The 16413-nt window shown below is 41.6% G+C and overlaps 2 protein-coding genes across 5 annotated transcripts in view; both read right to left on the bottom strand.

Moving 5' to 3' along the window:
* Positions 1–897: 897 nt before the first annotated feature.
* Positions 898–5202, bottom strand: golt1a (golgi transport 1A). The gene is made up of 5 exons (XM_063216455.1): positions 4803–5202; positions 4317–4408; positions 3620–3798; positions 2190–2253; positions 898–1271 (listed from the first exon to the last, which is right to left on the bottom strand). The coding sequence occupies exons 1-5, from the start codon at positions 5038–5040 to the stop codon at positions 1230–1232; spliced, it is 615 nt and encodes a 204-aa protein (XP_063072525.1). The 5' UTR covers positions 5041–5202; the 3' UTR covers positions 898–1229.
* A 1432-nt stretch (positions 5203–6634) lies between these two features.
* Positions 6635–16413, bottom strand: part of plekha6 (pleckstrin homology domain containing, family A member 6) — a 111439-nt gene continuing 101660 nt past the window's right edge. For all 4 annotated transcript variants that reach the window (XM_063215387.1, XM_063215386.1, XM_063215384.1 and 1 more), the window contains 8 exons: positions 15118–15187; positions 14818–14924; positions 14185–14358; positions 13820–13972; positions 13379–13512; positions 12873–13015; positions 10641–10753; positions 6635–9513 (listed from right to left, as the gene is read on the bottom strand). In XM_063215387.1, the coding sequence (XP_063071457.1) occupies positions 10659–10753; positions 12873–13015; positions 13379–13512; positions 13820–13972; positions 14185–14358; positions 14818–14924; positions 15118–15187 (876 nt within the window). In that variant the 3' untranslated portion in view covers positions 6635–9513; positions 10641–10658. The remainder of the gene's footprint in view (positions 9514–10640; positions 10754–12872; positions 13016–13378; positions 13513–13819; positions 13973–14184; positions 14359–14817; positions 14925–15117; positions 15188–16413) is intronic.

The raw sequence follows: 16413 nt of genomic DNA, 5'->3' as shown, positions 1-16413 counted from the left end.
TCTCTATTTCATAAATCAAAAGGCATGGATGCTACTGTATATACAGGCTTATACAGTAGAATTAACCATTGAATAGGGATGTAGCTGGAATGACGTAGGGCGGTGAAGCATTGGGCTATGTACATAGCATGTGGATGTGGGTGGCAGGGAAAAGGACATGGTGGGCGTGGATGACGGGCCGGCACACACTTCAAACGAATCTGTGGCCACATGGTGCCTTCACTGACACCTCTTTGATGCTCGCTCCACCATTGGTGGTTATCATTGGAGATTCACATGGGAGTAACTCGCATCAACCCTATAGTGCACACTCTCTCTCTCTTTCTAATGATAATTCCAATTTATACTCAAATTAATTGACATAGTCCAGCCCATCATTATTGTCTATGTTTCCTAAAAACTCTTAAGAAGTACTTAGGCCTAACTAGTACAAAGTAAGTATCAGGCAATATTCAGAAATAGGTCTCACATCATCACTTAAAGTTTACATGTACATGCACTATTTTACCTCACACATGGGTTTTGTGCAAGCATTTTATTTGCATGTGCCAGACAAAATACTCTATGTAGGCCTATACAATTATCGTAGGCCTATGTATACATTTTTAGTGTACTACTACATAGGCTCAAGTACTTAGTGTTTTAAAACTTCTAAAAAAATGTGGGAAACTCTAGCTGCAATAAGCCCTGACATTTAGCTACTTGGTGAGGTCAAATAGGGTTAGCTATCATGGACCGCATGATCTGGATCAGAAAAGCAGAGGCGATGGATTGATATATCATGCAAGCCTTTCATTTTTCAAATTATGCATTGCTGCAGATACAGAGTTGAAACATCTAATGGGCTCACTAAAACATTCTAAGAAATACAGTACAGCAGAACATGAAGGCATTTGAATGGGTTTCTTTATTTACAAACTTCATAAATACAACTTTAAAATGATTACCATAAATACATACAATGTTTGTGTATCTGACTTAAAGTCTTGTGTAAATGTCTGGTGAGTCTTACTCCCACAATGATGTTGGCAGGTCCATGTGCGAAGTAAACACACAGTAAAAACATTTTTTTTTGTTAATTCCACACTTAAAGAGTTGATTTGGTCCCGGAGTACTCTTAAAGTGTTGAATTAACGCTGCATTTTTACTGTGCACGTGCATATCCTTTCTGATATCTGGACTGGGCTCCACCTGACCCCTGCCGACTCCTACTGTTCACTGTAGTGCTCTCACACCATAGACGAACTGCTCCCTGATAAACTGTTGAAGAACTGAAGAAATGCAGAAGAATAAATGCAAGATCATTCCATTTGCAAGACCATTACATTGTTTTAAAAATCCAATCAAATTGCCACTCACAATACGGCTAACACTGATTTGTCAGTTTGACAGTCCCTCTTATTTGTATGTGACATTGGTCAGTCGCTCCTGGTTTGCTAGAGGAATGAAGATTATTTCTCCCTTAATAATAAGGGACAGATGTCCGGATGTATGAATGCATTTTGGAGTGCAAAGCATAGAACTTCTAAAAAAGATTAAAGGATAACTTCAGTCAATTTCAACATGCAGTTGTGGTCAAATGGTCAAAAAAGGTAGGCCTACTGCAACTATGCTGCTCTTTGAAACTGTGCCGTATACTGCCAAATTGTTACCTTTCTTGAATATTTACCAAACAATGAACTAATATTTATGAATTTGATCAATGTACAGCATAGTAAGTTTTGCAGCTAAAAATGCCTATTTCTGGAAATTCAAAATGGCGGACCATGAAGAAGATCCCCCTTTTCATGTAGGCTATGAAAAGCGCAATTTTCCCAGTCATAATGACTACTTTGAATTTGATGGCAGTGAATGGGTAGCATCGGTAACATTAGTGAATGGGTAGCATGAATTCTGGAAATAAACAACTGAAAATCTTACACAGAGCATCATATGATCTAATTTTAATGATTAAAACCATTGCCATATTAATAAGGTTACAACTTCCTCTATTCGGAATGTGTCTGAATAAAAGTGTGCAACTTCTCCAACAGCTTACAGTACTGTACAAAGGATGCTGTGATTCCCTCCATATGGTGGTGGATTTAGTAATCACAGAGGTTAAACACATTATATGTTGAGTCTACCTTCACCATACCTCCACCACAACAAAAACTACACAGTGAAACAAAAATAGAAAGCTGACTTACCGAGCTGAGAATTGGAATATTTATCATAGATCCCAAAAATCCAAACACCATAGGGAAGAATGACCTGCAGACACAAATAGCATCATTATTCATTAATGTTTATTTATTTCTAATAAAATATCACAATCAGTGACATAAAAACTGCACATAAGGTCACAAGGCAAAACACTAATCTGTCGGGGCCTTATCATAAGGTGGGATAGTAAAGCACTATTATACCAAATATTTTAATTTGGTAATTTTCAGTTTGTAAGCCTGAAAGGGGCCTGCTCACTGCAGCTGTATTATGTGTGGCTATGATGTACCACCACAACAATTGTGAAGTTAGATATAAAACATACTCATTTAGCAGATACAGAACCAGTAACCAGGTCCACTGTAGCTTTGGTCTGGCCTGGGCTGAAGTCATCTGAGGGACCTCCCACGTAATACATTCAATTCTGGGTTCCTTCCCACTCTCCATGGGCCCGGGAGAACTGACCCCTTTTTCCCCACCTTGTCAGCGTCCCTGCCAGCAACAACTGTCTTCTCTACAGCTAATGTGTAGAAAAGCAATGCTTTACAATCTTGGCGCTTCTTTTACCTCACATCTGATTAGTTTCTAAGAATCTAACAGGAAGTAAGCCAATAACTCAAGGGACCTACAGTGCACTAGCTGTACTAGACCCAAATCAACATTTTTTGTCACATGAGCACTTTCTTCCAGCACCAGCCCCTGCTCATAATTATGCTCACAATATGATGCTCTTTTTTTAGATATTTTTCAGGGCTTTTGTGCCTTTGTTTTGTGACAGGACAGTGAAGGAGAGACAGGAAATGAGTGGGGAGAGAGAGACGGGGAAGGACCGGCAAATAACCCGGGTCGGAATCGAACCTGGGTTACTGTGCCGGCGACCCAGGTTCGATTCCGACCCGTGTTGTTTGCCGGTCCTACCATAGGCCATGGCAGGGCCACATCTGATTAGTTTCTAAGAATCTAACAGGAAGTAAGCCAATAACTCAAGGGACCTACACTACAGTTACAGTACAGTACTAGACCCAAATTAAATTCTTTATTCCTGCACCAGTCCCTGCTCATAATTGTAATCATTAGTAGGGGTGTAAAGCACAGCCTCCATGACGATATGATATGGTATCGATTTCTTAAAGCTGGGATTTGATTATTTTCGATACCTAGGAATTCCCTACAATACGATACAATATGATACGTTTCGATTCGATTATTTTTTTTCCAATTACTTTTCTACTTCTATCATGTTATTGAGCAAGGGCATTGGACAGGGGCCAGCAGTTAGATTATTTTCGATACTTCAGAATGCCCCACAATGTGATAGGATTAGATTAAATCGTCGGCCGTAGGATCCATGAATCGATACATTTCGATTATTATTTACATCCCTAATCATTAGCTCATAATATGATGATCTTACTTGAAGAGCAGTATGAAGCCGTAGCTCTCCACAGCCATGCCCAGGATGGGCCAGCGCATCAGCACCAGAGCCACCCCGCCCAGGAAGAACGTGGAGGCCCTCAGCTTGTGTCTCTGGAAGAAGAAATGTGCTGTTCTCCTTAGGCCGATGATGAAGGCCAAGCCGGCCAGAAATAGCACCTTGGGATGACCAGAGATGGGAAATTAACACACAGTGTGTGAGTTTACAGTATGTGTACAATAGTAGGGCTGGACTAGAAAAAAACGGGCATTTTTGCGCAACCGCTCTAAATTGTCGGCTGGTTTCTAACAAAATACAAAAAAACCTCAACAGCATCAGCCACTGAAAACTGTTAGCTCACTGAGAAATTCCTTGTATGCCAGATTACTAGTCCAGGCCTACACTAGTATGTAGCCATAATGTCTGATATGTGGCACATAGAGCCATAATGCAATAATGGCAAAAACAGTTATTTCATTGTGTATGAATTAAACTTGTGTGCTCATCATTCCATAGTGCATGTACAGTAGATATAAGCTTTACTCAATGAAGAGTTACTAGAATGTGAGTAAATGAATGAATGAATGAATGAATGAATGAATGAATGAATGAATGAATGAATGAATGAATGCATCATCAAATCTTAGCAGTCAGTAGAGATGCTACAATAGCTGAGGGGAAAAAAAGATGGACTCACATTTCCAAATGCCAACAGCACAGAGTCGAAGTACAGCAGGACACCGAAGAGGAGAAAAAACACTCCAAAGCCCACCAGCCCAACTCCGATCTCTTCGAGAGAGCCATGTCACAACATTATGGACAAGCCCATGGAGGTTCAAAGGCGTGCGGAGAGAGCACATTAAACTATGTTAGGCTGCTTTACATTCATTTAAACCATGTGTCAAAACACTGTATGTGAGTTCCTGTCGTCAAAATGGTAGACTACAAAATGAAAAAAAACCCCACTATACTGACAACAGTCTTTCATTCAAGCCGATAACGTAATATATACGTATCACAATAGCTACTACTGTACTGTGAGCAGAAATGCTTTAGAAACTCGACACATTTAGAATGACTTGACTTTGTCACTATCCACAGCTTACATTTGCTGACCGATGGATGTAACCTAAACATGGGTAAGGGTTAATATCACATAGTTTGTCATAAAAAGGGGACTTACTCTGAAACTCTGTGATTGCGACCATTGTACTTCCCGGTGTTTGGACTCTATCTGTCCTCAGGCTGCATGTAATACCACTCTTTAAGCATTGACCTTTGAACTTAACTATCCCAGTCGCCACGTGAACATTAACCACACAGGAACCTACACATACAGTGCTCCTCTTCACCCCTGATAACTCACTGGGTTGACGCACTGGGTTGCTGATCGCAATCAATGGATTTAGGCTAAAGGACATACAATTCAATAGCAAATGGGGTCACTGATATCAGATACAATCATGTTTTAGATACTGTGTTTGGTATTCTTTATGCGAAAACTATGTTAAGTGCAGTTTACCTTTACTTTTCTTTTTTTTTTTAAACTTTACTGTGGACAGTGATGATCATGACAAAAATAGAGTGGGGTATAGAGACTGCAGGGCTGGGAAATCAGCTAGGCCGGACTTGACCTTGGGTCCCCATGGGATGTAGGCCCATTCATGGCATTGTTCAATAGTTAATTCTTTTAACTGTATGGCATGCAGTAAAACAAGACTTTTCCTTTTTACTTTAAGGACTACACACAAATCCAAGCAAATGTGTTGATAATATCATGTATAAAGTATGACGTAGTTGGCTGTACTGGCTATGAGCCAAACTTCACTCATGGGCTGAAGCCTTACTGCAGATGGGGTTGACGGTTGGCCTAGTCACTTTTTGCTGAAAATACTGAACTACATCATAACAACATTGCTATGACAGTACCCAGAGCCTTAACAGATTAAACATAGCTTTTACAATTTTGGTGAGGGTTAGAACATGGGCTCTGTGCTAACGGTTTGATTTACGTTATGACACAGAAGAAGCATTTCAGTTCTCAGAGTTGTTATTGTGGAACCTGACTCTTGTCAGATGAATGGGTTCCACCTTGCTCCACCGACCTCCATCTGGAGCTACACCGTGGGTGTAGATGTCCTCAGTGGTGGTTTTATTTTTAAAAATCCTTACACGTGATTGAGGAAACACTTGTCCTGCCATTGCGGAGCTGTTACTGTAACTCCTCACAGATTCAAAAATACAGTTCGAATTACAGAATCAATGTCAATCAGTGTGTCCATGTGAATGGCCATTGTTGCTGAAACAACTGTTGCGTTATTTTTCCCTTCTACACTGCGTTTAAATAAGTCATATCTCTGAAAATTCTGCGATCCTGATTGGCTCTTCTGCTTTGTTTGTTTGCAATCAGATGGAATCCGAAGGTCCTCCAGACCCTTGTGCGAGCTCACAAAGCTGAGTGGACATACAGGATGGTCTGGTGAGAGTCAGGCTATTGTGGCAACCAGATCCAAACCAGACACTGGATAGACATGTCTGATACAGACCAAGACTAGTTTTGGCCATCGACATAACAGACAAGGTAAGGATCCATTTGTTTATTAAAAACAACAAAGTCAATGCAGATTTTAATTTGTAATGATTACTACGATCAGTGTTTTCCGTCATGAGGAAGTCAACGATCCTAAAAAGGATGTGGAATGAAAGTTGTGTGGAATGAGAGAGGGATCCACAAATGCCCCTTTCCACTGTTTTCTGGTAGGCCTACAGCTCAACACAGCACGACTTAGCTGCCACTATTCGAATAGTAAAAAGTCGCGGCCCAGTCACACTGTGTGGAGCTGTAGACCTACCAGAAAACTGGCATTGGAAAAGAGGCAAAAGTGTTCCAGGCCTGTTTGAGTTATATAAATCAAAGCTGTTTGTTAGTGATGTATTGATATCACAATATGTCACATGCCACTTAAAATGTAATTGTGATTCCTGTTCTCTCAATAAACCACAAGTTGTCTACAGTATACATTCACTTTATTGCATGAGGGTATTTCTAAAGCAAGCATATTTATCGTGTGTATTCATATTTGCATAGTTCAAGCAATTTGTTTTCCCAAAAAGAGCAACATGTATTTTTTATACATATACAGCCTAGATCATAAATATATACACAGACCAATGTACTCATTTTGTAGTTTTTGTCCAACTTGGCCTCAAATGCTACAAACCGTGGAAACAGTTCAGTGAATGTTTTGCTTTTTTCAACTCATCAATTTTCCCTCAAATTACTCAAAAATATGTTTGCTTTTTTGCAGTTGTCTCTGACCAAAGCCATTCAGTAAATTCTTAGAATCAATAAATTAAAAATATCTGCTGTATTCAGTATTCCCAGTACAAGAAAAATGAGAAACATCTTTACTTTCTTCTTGATTATTTTTTTAAACTCGCTGACCTTTCTCTTTGTTTGTCAAATTTCCATGGTTAAAAAAATATTTACTGCATCTTCTTGACCTTTGTTTTTTATACCTTCTCAAAGAGAATAAAAAATATAGCTTAGACTCACGTCTGTCTTTTTCCCGTAATCAATAAAACTTACTTTATCGTACAAACGTTCTCTTTTTTTAACTTTCAAATATGATGTTTTTGATACAGTCAGCTCAGCTTCCTGTAGTAGGTACAGTTTTGTATATTCTGTAATAATGATATGATACCGCGCAAGAATGGCAAAATGAAAGACAGCATCTCTGTGTGTCTGAATCCTACCAGATCTTTGCACTGAAAAACCCCACTTTAGTAGAGACCTCGCTTTAGGAAAACACAGGTGGCGTGAACTACACAACAAATTCAATCTTCTACCACAGAGACACAAGAGTGGTCGATAGGCCAACAACTTGTATGGCAGGGCTTGTTTAGGGAGCCGATGAGGCAATGCCTTGGGACATGATATGGAGGCTGAGACATGACAAAAAAGGTTGTCCTTGTAAACAAATCAGGTAGAAAGACCGGTAATGGGCAGACAGCTGGGTTTTCAAACGGTCAGGACTAGTGTTGGCTGATCATAACACATCAAAAAGGAGTTCATAGACATAGAAAAATAGATACAATAGTAATATCCGTAACAAACAGGATTCATGTATCAACATCAACATCATCAACAACAACAAAAGAAAAATCCGACTTGCCCAAGCACAGTTCCATCCAGTAATGGCACAGTGATAAATGCTTTAGCCTCATTGAGATGCTTTCCCCCATATCACGTGTATCCACTCTAATCCAATCCTCATCCCATGGTCATTTATCAATGTCGTCTCTGCAGTTGAAGTTGCCGGCCCATCTTCAGACACGTATTTGCACTAGCAGACATTTTCTAAGGTCACTTCTTTTTTTTTCTATTTGTTTTGTTAAGTTATTGTTTTAACCTCTATTCCCTTGAAATAACACTTCACCATAAACAATTATTACTTGGGTGCCACCAAAGCATGGTCCAATAGCCGCTTGAAGCACTAAAAGTAGTCCACATGGCTTCGATGTGAGGTGTACTGTACTTTAAGTATTTACATTAGCAGTCCAAACTCGTCTCAAAATCCGTTGAACCTCCAGTCAAACCATGACGGGGAATGGGGCTTGTTTGGAAGCTGCGATTGCTGTCTGAGCTTGAGCTTGAGTTTGAGCTTGAGCTTGAGATGGTGGACCAGGGGGTGAAAGCCCTGTTGCGCGTCGAAGGGTGAAAGAGCACAGAGGAGTCACAGTGTGAGTCTGGCTTTCAGCCACAGTTTGCGGATACTATCCGGATACTCGGGCTACGACTACACCCTCCCTCGGGTGTAACAGGCCAGCGAGTGGAATGAATCCTTGTGCCATCACAGAGCACAGAGGTATCACTGGGAATGTCTTGAATCCTGTCAAGAGTCCTGTTGCGTTTCTGTCATTGTTCAGACTGGGGCAAAATGAAATTGTAAGGACCATCTTAGGTTTTTTATTTTATTTCTATATGTCTCTAACTTTATTACTGCCATCGGGGCCCACAATGGGCCATACTGCAATGCAATTCTATTAGCTCAGGGCTTGGAAAAGGAATGACAGATTTACCATCTAAGATGACACTTACTGCTACATGTGTCATGTCATTCTCACACTCAAACCATCGTTACCCAGACCGGGTCCTGCCATTTCTCCCTCCACTGTCCTCCACTGACTACTGTTACTGCATCCAACCTTAACCTACTCCTCTTCTCTATCCCCCTCTAGTGGCACCTACTAAAACTCCATCTGTCTGACCTCCCCTGTCCATCTGTCTGTCTGTCTGCCTACGGCCATCTCTACTTGGGCGCTGCCTTCTTGTCTCACTTCTCTGTCCAACAGGTTTCTACCCTGAGCTTGTCACTTCCACAGTGGCCCGAGTGAGTGCACATGTCCTCCTCTGGCTAGTGTCGTAGCTTGATAATGTGACTGATGATACTTCAAACCCAAAGGCTTTGTTGGGTTCGTTCATGTTCCTGATGTGGAAAACTAGATTGCTGATAATTAGTGTGGCAGCATTACTGCCGTGGCTTCTTGATATGTGTGTAAGGCCCCGAACAGAAGAAAAAAGCATGTAAGTGCAAGAAATGATCTAGAGGGGGAGATGGGTCTGAAGTGCTGCCCCCTGGTGGTGAAAGGCCAGAATAGGCCTCTCTCTCTTCAGCTGGGTGGGGTGGACCCAACTTGCTGCCACATGATGTGGGACAGGTTCATTTATTCTCCAAACATCTTCTCATTTCTTCATCAACTAACTGGACAAAGGTTGATTGAGAGAATTACAGTGTTTGGGGGTGGTAGAGAATTGAAGGGTGGCGTGGCCCATGGATCTCTGGAGTCTCAGAAATACGAGCCGTCGAACTTCACAGCAGCCAAGGCTTGTGCTGCAGAGAAGGAAAATAGACAAATAGGTGAAAATTAATTTGGAAAATAATCTGGATAGAACTCAACACAAGGTAAACTTCCTGTGTTTGAAATGGAGGAAGAATGTTCTAGGGCAGTGTTTCCCAACCAGGGGTACGTGTACCACTAGAGGTACGTGAGTGCACTGCAGGGGGTACTTGGAAAAATTTAGAAATAACAAATGTATGGAGCATAGTCACATTCGGATAGAGGAAGGGACATAGAGCATGGGTGAGGGGGTACCAATATTACAACAAAAAAGCCCATGGGGCACACAAGGCAAAAAAGGTTGGGAATCACTGTTCTAGGGTCTATGCTCAGCTTAGAAAATGTAACTTTCCATTCTTTTAATCAGATCAAAGTATGTTAAACCATGTTAGTTGGGGTAACATAAAAGACATCACATTTCATATTCACATTTGTGTTCAGTTCATGATATGGCTGTGTACATTATATACTGTAAAACCAAATGACCGTTGGTTGAAATGGGCCTATTGAATGGTTTAATGGGAATTTTCAGATATGACTTCATTTCCTGTGTGTCACATTTCTTCAATATCCATATTAAGTGCTTTCAGAAAAAGTGGGCTTTTGATAAACATCCAGATCTACAGGAAAAGTTATAGACACATATAGCATAGTATACATTGATGTCGTGGCACAGGCTGTCTGAATTCAAGAAATTCAGTAGTACAACTTGTGATTAAAAAATATATACAGTATATACATAGTATATCACACTTCAACCAGTGTGTTAGGCAGATGCAGTAGATCAGAACAACTGCCATATAATGCATATATACGTAATGTAATATAACCTTATACCTGCTGAATATGCACCACCAATAAATTTTAGGTGCCTTCTGTTTTTGTTAAGTAATAATAATAAACAAACAAAATCTAAAATGTCCCTACACAAGTCATGTGGCAGAGAAGGGACATGGCAGCATATCAAAGGGGACAAGAACAAGTACGTGTGAGTGTGAGCAGTGTTGAAGTGTTCTGGGGGGAGCAAGCATAAAGCACAGTACTTTACAGTGGGGGAGTGGGGGTAACAAAGCAGACAATGTGGCTGACAGTGTTGGAGAGGGAGGGGGGGGGGACTCACCTGCAAGCAGGACAGGACTCATACTTTCATGATGTGGGAGGAGTCAGAGAAGTCAGCGGTGGGGGGAGGGGCCGAGCTGGTGGGGGAGGCGGGGGGGCTGGAGCCGCACTGGGCTGGAACATAACCAACGGGGAGGGAAGGAATGAGGAGGGGGGTGGGGGGGACAAACCAAGGCAAAAAAATAACACAATGCAAAATAAGTGACAAAATATTTACACCACACCACACACGTGGTGTGGAGCAAAAGGAATTAAGCAAGAAGGCTGGAGAGGTGAGGTGGTGGGAGGGTATCATGCTTGGCTTCCAAGCATTGAGGAATAATAATAATAACATGCAGGTGTGACGTTTGGCTTTGGCTTGGATTTCTACTACACACGTATGCCCAATCAAAAGAGGCCGGCAAAGGCCTCTTTTGATCTTCAGAACATGAACCTGAGCAGAAAAAATACTGAACATGAACTTGTATATTGCACAGGGAGGTATAGCGGGACATGGAAATGTTTTTGGTTTTGCAATTTAGAGTTTGAAAAAGTGGAATGCCTCCAAAATATGTGCAATGCTGACATTGCTTCCAATACACCTGCTCACAAAGGATAAAAGATGCCACATCGAAATTGGATATACTGTAGATATAATGAGACGGAAGCACAGATCTTCTAAAGAGGCATTATGTGCAAGCAAGAACAGAGTCACTTAAAAGACTAGAAGATTAGCTAACACAAGGTAGCCAAGATCAGCTAACACAAGGTAGTTTGTTCAAGTCCAAAATTTGACCTAACTATTGCAAATGAACGTGAAAGGCACTCTGGTAATTTAAGTGAATCAGTCAAAATAAATAGAATTCTGTGAAAAGAAAAAAAAATGCTCAGAATACTTTTTTAAATAGCAAGGTTATTTTGGAATGGACTTCATATTTTTCTGTCCAATCCCCCATAAATCTTTTCATTCATGGAAATCGGTGATCTGTAAATAATCTTTTTTTGATAATACAAAGACATTTTACTGCATAATCTAGCAAAAACAGACCCAGATTTTGTGTTGGATAAGTTATAAATATAATCATGTGGATTTGTCATTTTTATAGTTAGATGGATACAACTATACCGTATATACCACCAGAAAAGTAAATATAAGAGCAATTGTCATGACAGTAAGCACTATTTGTATTGAGTTTGTGCAAGTAAAAATACCCATATTAAAACCTCAATACCATAGACACATGCTGCAGATCAGAGACAACACAAACATATTTGGTGTCAATATAGATAGCTTAGTCACAAGACCTTAATATGGCAGTATATATATTTTTTGCACGTAACACCAAATCATACTGTTTTGGCCCAATTATTTCAATGATGATTGATGCTGGGTCTTTGTACCACAAAGAAATGCCAGGTAAACATTGAGAAAAACATGCATGCATGACATTGTGCCCCCTACATAAAATATTTACAATTGTGTCAGGTATAGCATAGCAGACAAAAAATGAAGTCTGCAATCTTACAGTAATACTGACGCTACATTACACATTGTACAGTGTATAGCGTTTAGCCCTATAAAAAATAAGCTTTGCAAAATAATGATAGAAATAAACTGAGATGCTTAAATAATAGGTTAGGTAGGAACAGAGAATGCTATATCTGAAAGACAGAGAAAGTCAGCTATTGAGAGGCAAAAATAGAGAGGCAAATATAATAGCAACAAGAAACTATGGGACAGTGTTAAAGCAACACTAAGTAGTTTTCATCTTTGGTCACCCTACAATTTTGAAGAGATACCTCAGGACTCTTTCAAGAAATTAGACCATGGAGGGAAGCACATCAGATCGTTGCACTACTTGCAACTTAAAGAACCTATGAAACAATTTTGGGAAAAATATTTGTGGGGTTGAACAAAACTACTCACTGTTGCTTTAATAGACTATGACCATGATGACACAGATGCACAGAGACCATGAAAGTAGACGCACACAAAATAGCAGGAGGGATTCGAGAAATAAGGTGAGAAATGAGGTACGATTGAGGACAGGGTGAGTTGGGTTGGTTAAAGACAGGGTAAGGGGTGGGTTGGGGTTAGAGTTAACAAGTGGGAGGCGGGAAGGTGGGGGGGGCCTCAGGGTCAGACGAGGGGGTGGGGGGGGTCAGACACTGGAAGTAGCGGGGGGTAAGACACTGGGGGTTGTTGCCGGTTGCCTCTGCTGGTCCCCGGCACCGGCACGGGAGGCATCCTCACCAGACAGCAGACGGCTGCGGCGTGAAGCCTCGGCGGCCAGGGCGCAGGAGATCTCGATGCGCTTCTCCTGCTCCTGCAGCTGCTGATCGGGATTTGCCGGGGCCTCGGCAGGCCCATCCAGCTGGGGAACCACGTTCTGAAGGCTATAGCGGGGGATAGGATGAAACACATTAGCATGTTAGCAAGAATCAGGTGCTAGCCTACTGTATGTATTAAAGTAACTTAACTATGTGCTGAGTTGGACAGTCATCATACAAGTAGTGCCAGCAGGTCTAATACTATTTATCCAAACACTATACCTTATTTTAAGTTTTGAATAAACAAATTGTGCCGTTTATGTGCTGAACATTTCCCTTGCCACCATGATAAGTGTACAGTTAAAGTAGTTCACATTTGCTGCTACACAGGTCAAGCAGCTGAGCAGCTAAGCCAATATTTGATCATTTGCTACCGTCTAGGGGGCAGGTTTACATCAAAGGGGTTGAATACATTGCCTTGGGTCATACTTTGATTTGGCGATGAGGGTCTTGATCCTCTCCACCTTCTTCTGCTTCTCCCGCACCTCCTCAGGGCTGAGCGGTGTGCTGGGCTCTACATCCAAGTACCGCTCAGGAATCACAATCTTCTCTGGTGCCAACAACTGAATCAAGAGCATTAGAGAAAGAGAAACACAAGTTTATGTCTCTTGAGGATTCATGTCCACCCTTTAAGAAAGCTTTAAGTTCTAAATTGCCTAGGCAGAAAAGGCATTGTTGAAACTTATGGATTTTTATTCACAAAAAATCACTTCAAAGAAAATCCCTGTGGAAGTTGAACAAAAAAAGGCAGAGGGCTCTACATTTAACAAGAAAGGCACAGCCGAGAAATCTCCTCCTTTGAAGGTTTCGATAGCTTGAAGCTCTCTTTGAGCAGTTCACTAGGAGAACAGCAGCCGTGGGCATCCTTGCCTCTTTCCCGATGTCCAGATCGTAGTGCTGCGGGTCCATCTGTACTCGCCGCAGGCGTGCAATCTCCTCCCTCGGGGTCTCCACCCCCTCCCCTCGTACCGCGGCCTCCAGGTCTTTGATGTCCACCTCATGTGCCGTTAGCCTTCTCCGCACCTAACAACCGACATCACACTGATCAGTGAGGAGTTGTGGGGAATTCCCACCAATGCTTAGCAGACTAATAAGTAGGGGAACATTATCTCCTTCATGGAAGATGATTAGCGTTATGTTTCCCAGTAACGCAAATACACAACATTAATGTGACACCTTCTAAAGTGCCTGTTCTTTTTTCCATAAAAAATGACATATCGGTCAGGTAGACTCACCACCCTGTAGCTGGGCTTGGAAACACCATCTAAGTGTTGGGAGCCGGACAGGTTCAGACTGCGCCTCTTGTCCCGCACCGAGTTGCTGAGGTTCCGCCTGAGCCGTTCGTTCTGCTCCTCCACGCTCATCTTGGACTTGACCTCTGCAGGGAACACGGCACTCTTCGGCCGCTCCTGAGGTTAGAGGACAGAGGGGCAGGATAGGACAGACACCTCCATGAGTACCGACCCTGATGGGGTGTGCTTTCACCCATTACATTATTAATCTATTAATTAAAATGTTAATTATTTCATTACATTACAGCGACTTACAGTCGCTAGCTCATAGGATGTTAATTACAATCCCTGGAGTAATGTGGGGTTAGATGCTGTCAAGGGGCACTTCAGCCATGGATTAAGGTGTAGGCGACCCACATTCTTTCGTACTGGTATTCAAACCAGCAACCTGACAGTCTGCCTAACTCTAAGGACATAGCTGCTCTGTGACTCCTTAGCTTATGGGAGAGGATCATCAGCTGTAGCACTAATAATATTATAAATCCAACAGTAGGCTACTACAGTAAATCGTCAAAAATGTACAAGATAATATTGTCATCAATATTTAAAGACATACTGTAAGTCTCAGAGCCTTACCCTGGAGATATGGCCATTCGACACTTTTCCATTTCTCCGATGGATGGGGCCAGAACTCCTTGCTTGCTCTTCACTTGGCGATCTCGTCAGAGGGGGGACAATGCCTACTGTGTGGAAGAAACATGCCACAGTTACCATAGACCAGTAGAAAGCAATCAGTTGAAAGCAAAGGATATCAGCATATAGTAGTATAGCTACCATACTGAATTGACACTGAATCTTGTAGTCATTACTGCTCTTGACTATTACATTCTGTAAAAAAACCTTCCATTTTCCCATTTCCTTCCATTTAAGGCTCACCTTTGTTTACATTGCTTTGTTCCAGGTACTGGTCACTACTGCCGGTCCTGTCTGGTCCAGATGTGTGCCTCTGTTGGAACACAACTTTGACTTATTGGGCATATTTGGTTGTGTGAGCAAACCAGCCATTTGGCAAATAGCATCTTGGGCATCCCTGGAGTATTTAGTTAACATGCATACACAGTGATGTGGTTAGGGGGACATTACACCAACACATGAAATGGTACTCCAGGTCACCACTGAAAGAGGTTCAGATTCAGGAGGTGTGCCATTTTGGTAAGTAGACACAAGCAAAAGAAAAAAAAAACTAGTGCATAAACAGCTACCAATCTCAGATAACACATGGATGGCACATACAAAGAGGGAATGAATCTGTGAGTCATGTTGACACTGAAGGGAAAGGCATTTGTTTCCTTTCACTGTTGGCCTTGTTTTTTTTCCTTGCCAATGGCATGGATACTCCTACTATTACAAACTCATTATAGCGGAGATAATGCAGTGATCGTAAATATCATATCCAGGAAGGATTATTGCCTTGAGCACTGTGTGTTCATTTCTGAATGATGGGCCAATCAGAGGGCGTGAAGGGGAAAGTAGGACAAAACTGGTGTTTTTGTTTCTTGCTTGTGGGAGTTTTCTGTGACAGGCTGGCTCTAACCGGACAGTACCGGTTCAACCCAAACAAATAACTACCCTATCTATTGGACCTCAGCTTTGGAATCAGGTGGATTTTCAAAGAAATGAAATCCAACTTCTGTGTCTCCCACTTTGCACATGGTGGTCCATGTACTATTTTAGACTGTACACTGTAAAAATTAAAGGTTCCTTAAAGAACAGTTCTCTGAGGTACGCAATAGAGCTAGAAAGTGACGTCACTTCCCCCGATTTCATGGGACCTCAACGGCGTTTTTAGCCGAAAATCGTAGCATGTAATCCAATGGCGGTATTAAAATGGCATTTCGATCCCCTTCGAGTTGTGCCACGAGCTCCATATATGTTGTTTCTGATATTTTTGCCTAATTTTTCGTATGAACCCCTAAACTTTTTAGAAAGCTGTGTTTCTTCACATTTTTCATGCCGACGGCCTCGGAACAAAACATTGATACTTCTGCTTGAATAATCTTTATCTATCCTCTTAAACAGCATATTTGGAGCCCAGCGCATATCATGACTGAGATCAGAAGATATTCACTCGCTACCATGTTGTTAGATGGTCAACTGAGGTCCCGTGAAACGCGGAACTAAGGGGCGGGACTTTCGAGCTCTATTCAGTATGTCACAAATTGGTCCTTGAAA

This window comes from Engraulis encrasicolus, chromosome 14 (genome assembly GCF_034702125.1).
Source record: "Engraulis encrasicolus isolate BLACKSEA-1 chromosome 14, IST_EnEncr_1.0, whole genome shotgun sequence".
Classification (NCBI taxonomy): Eukaryota; Metazoa; Chordata; class Actinopteri; order Clupeiformes; family Engraulidae; genus Engraulis; species Engraulis encrasicolus.
Note: the sequence above shows the minus strand (reverse complement) of the source record. Positions and strands in the feature narration are given on the sequence as shown.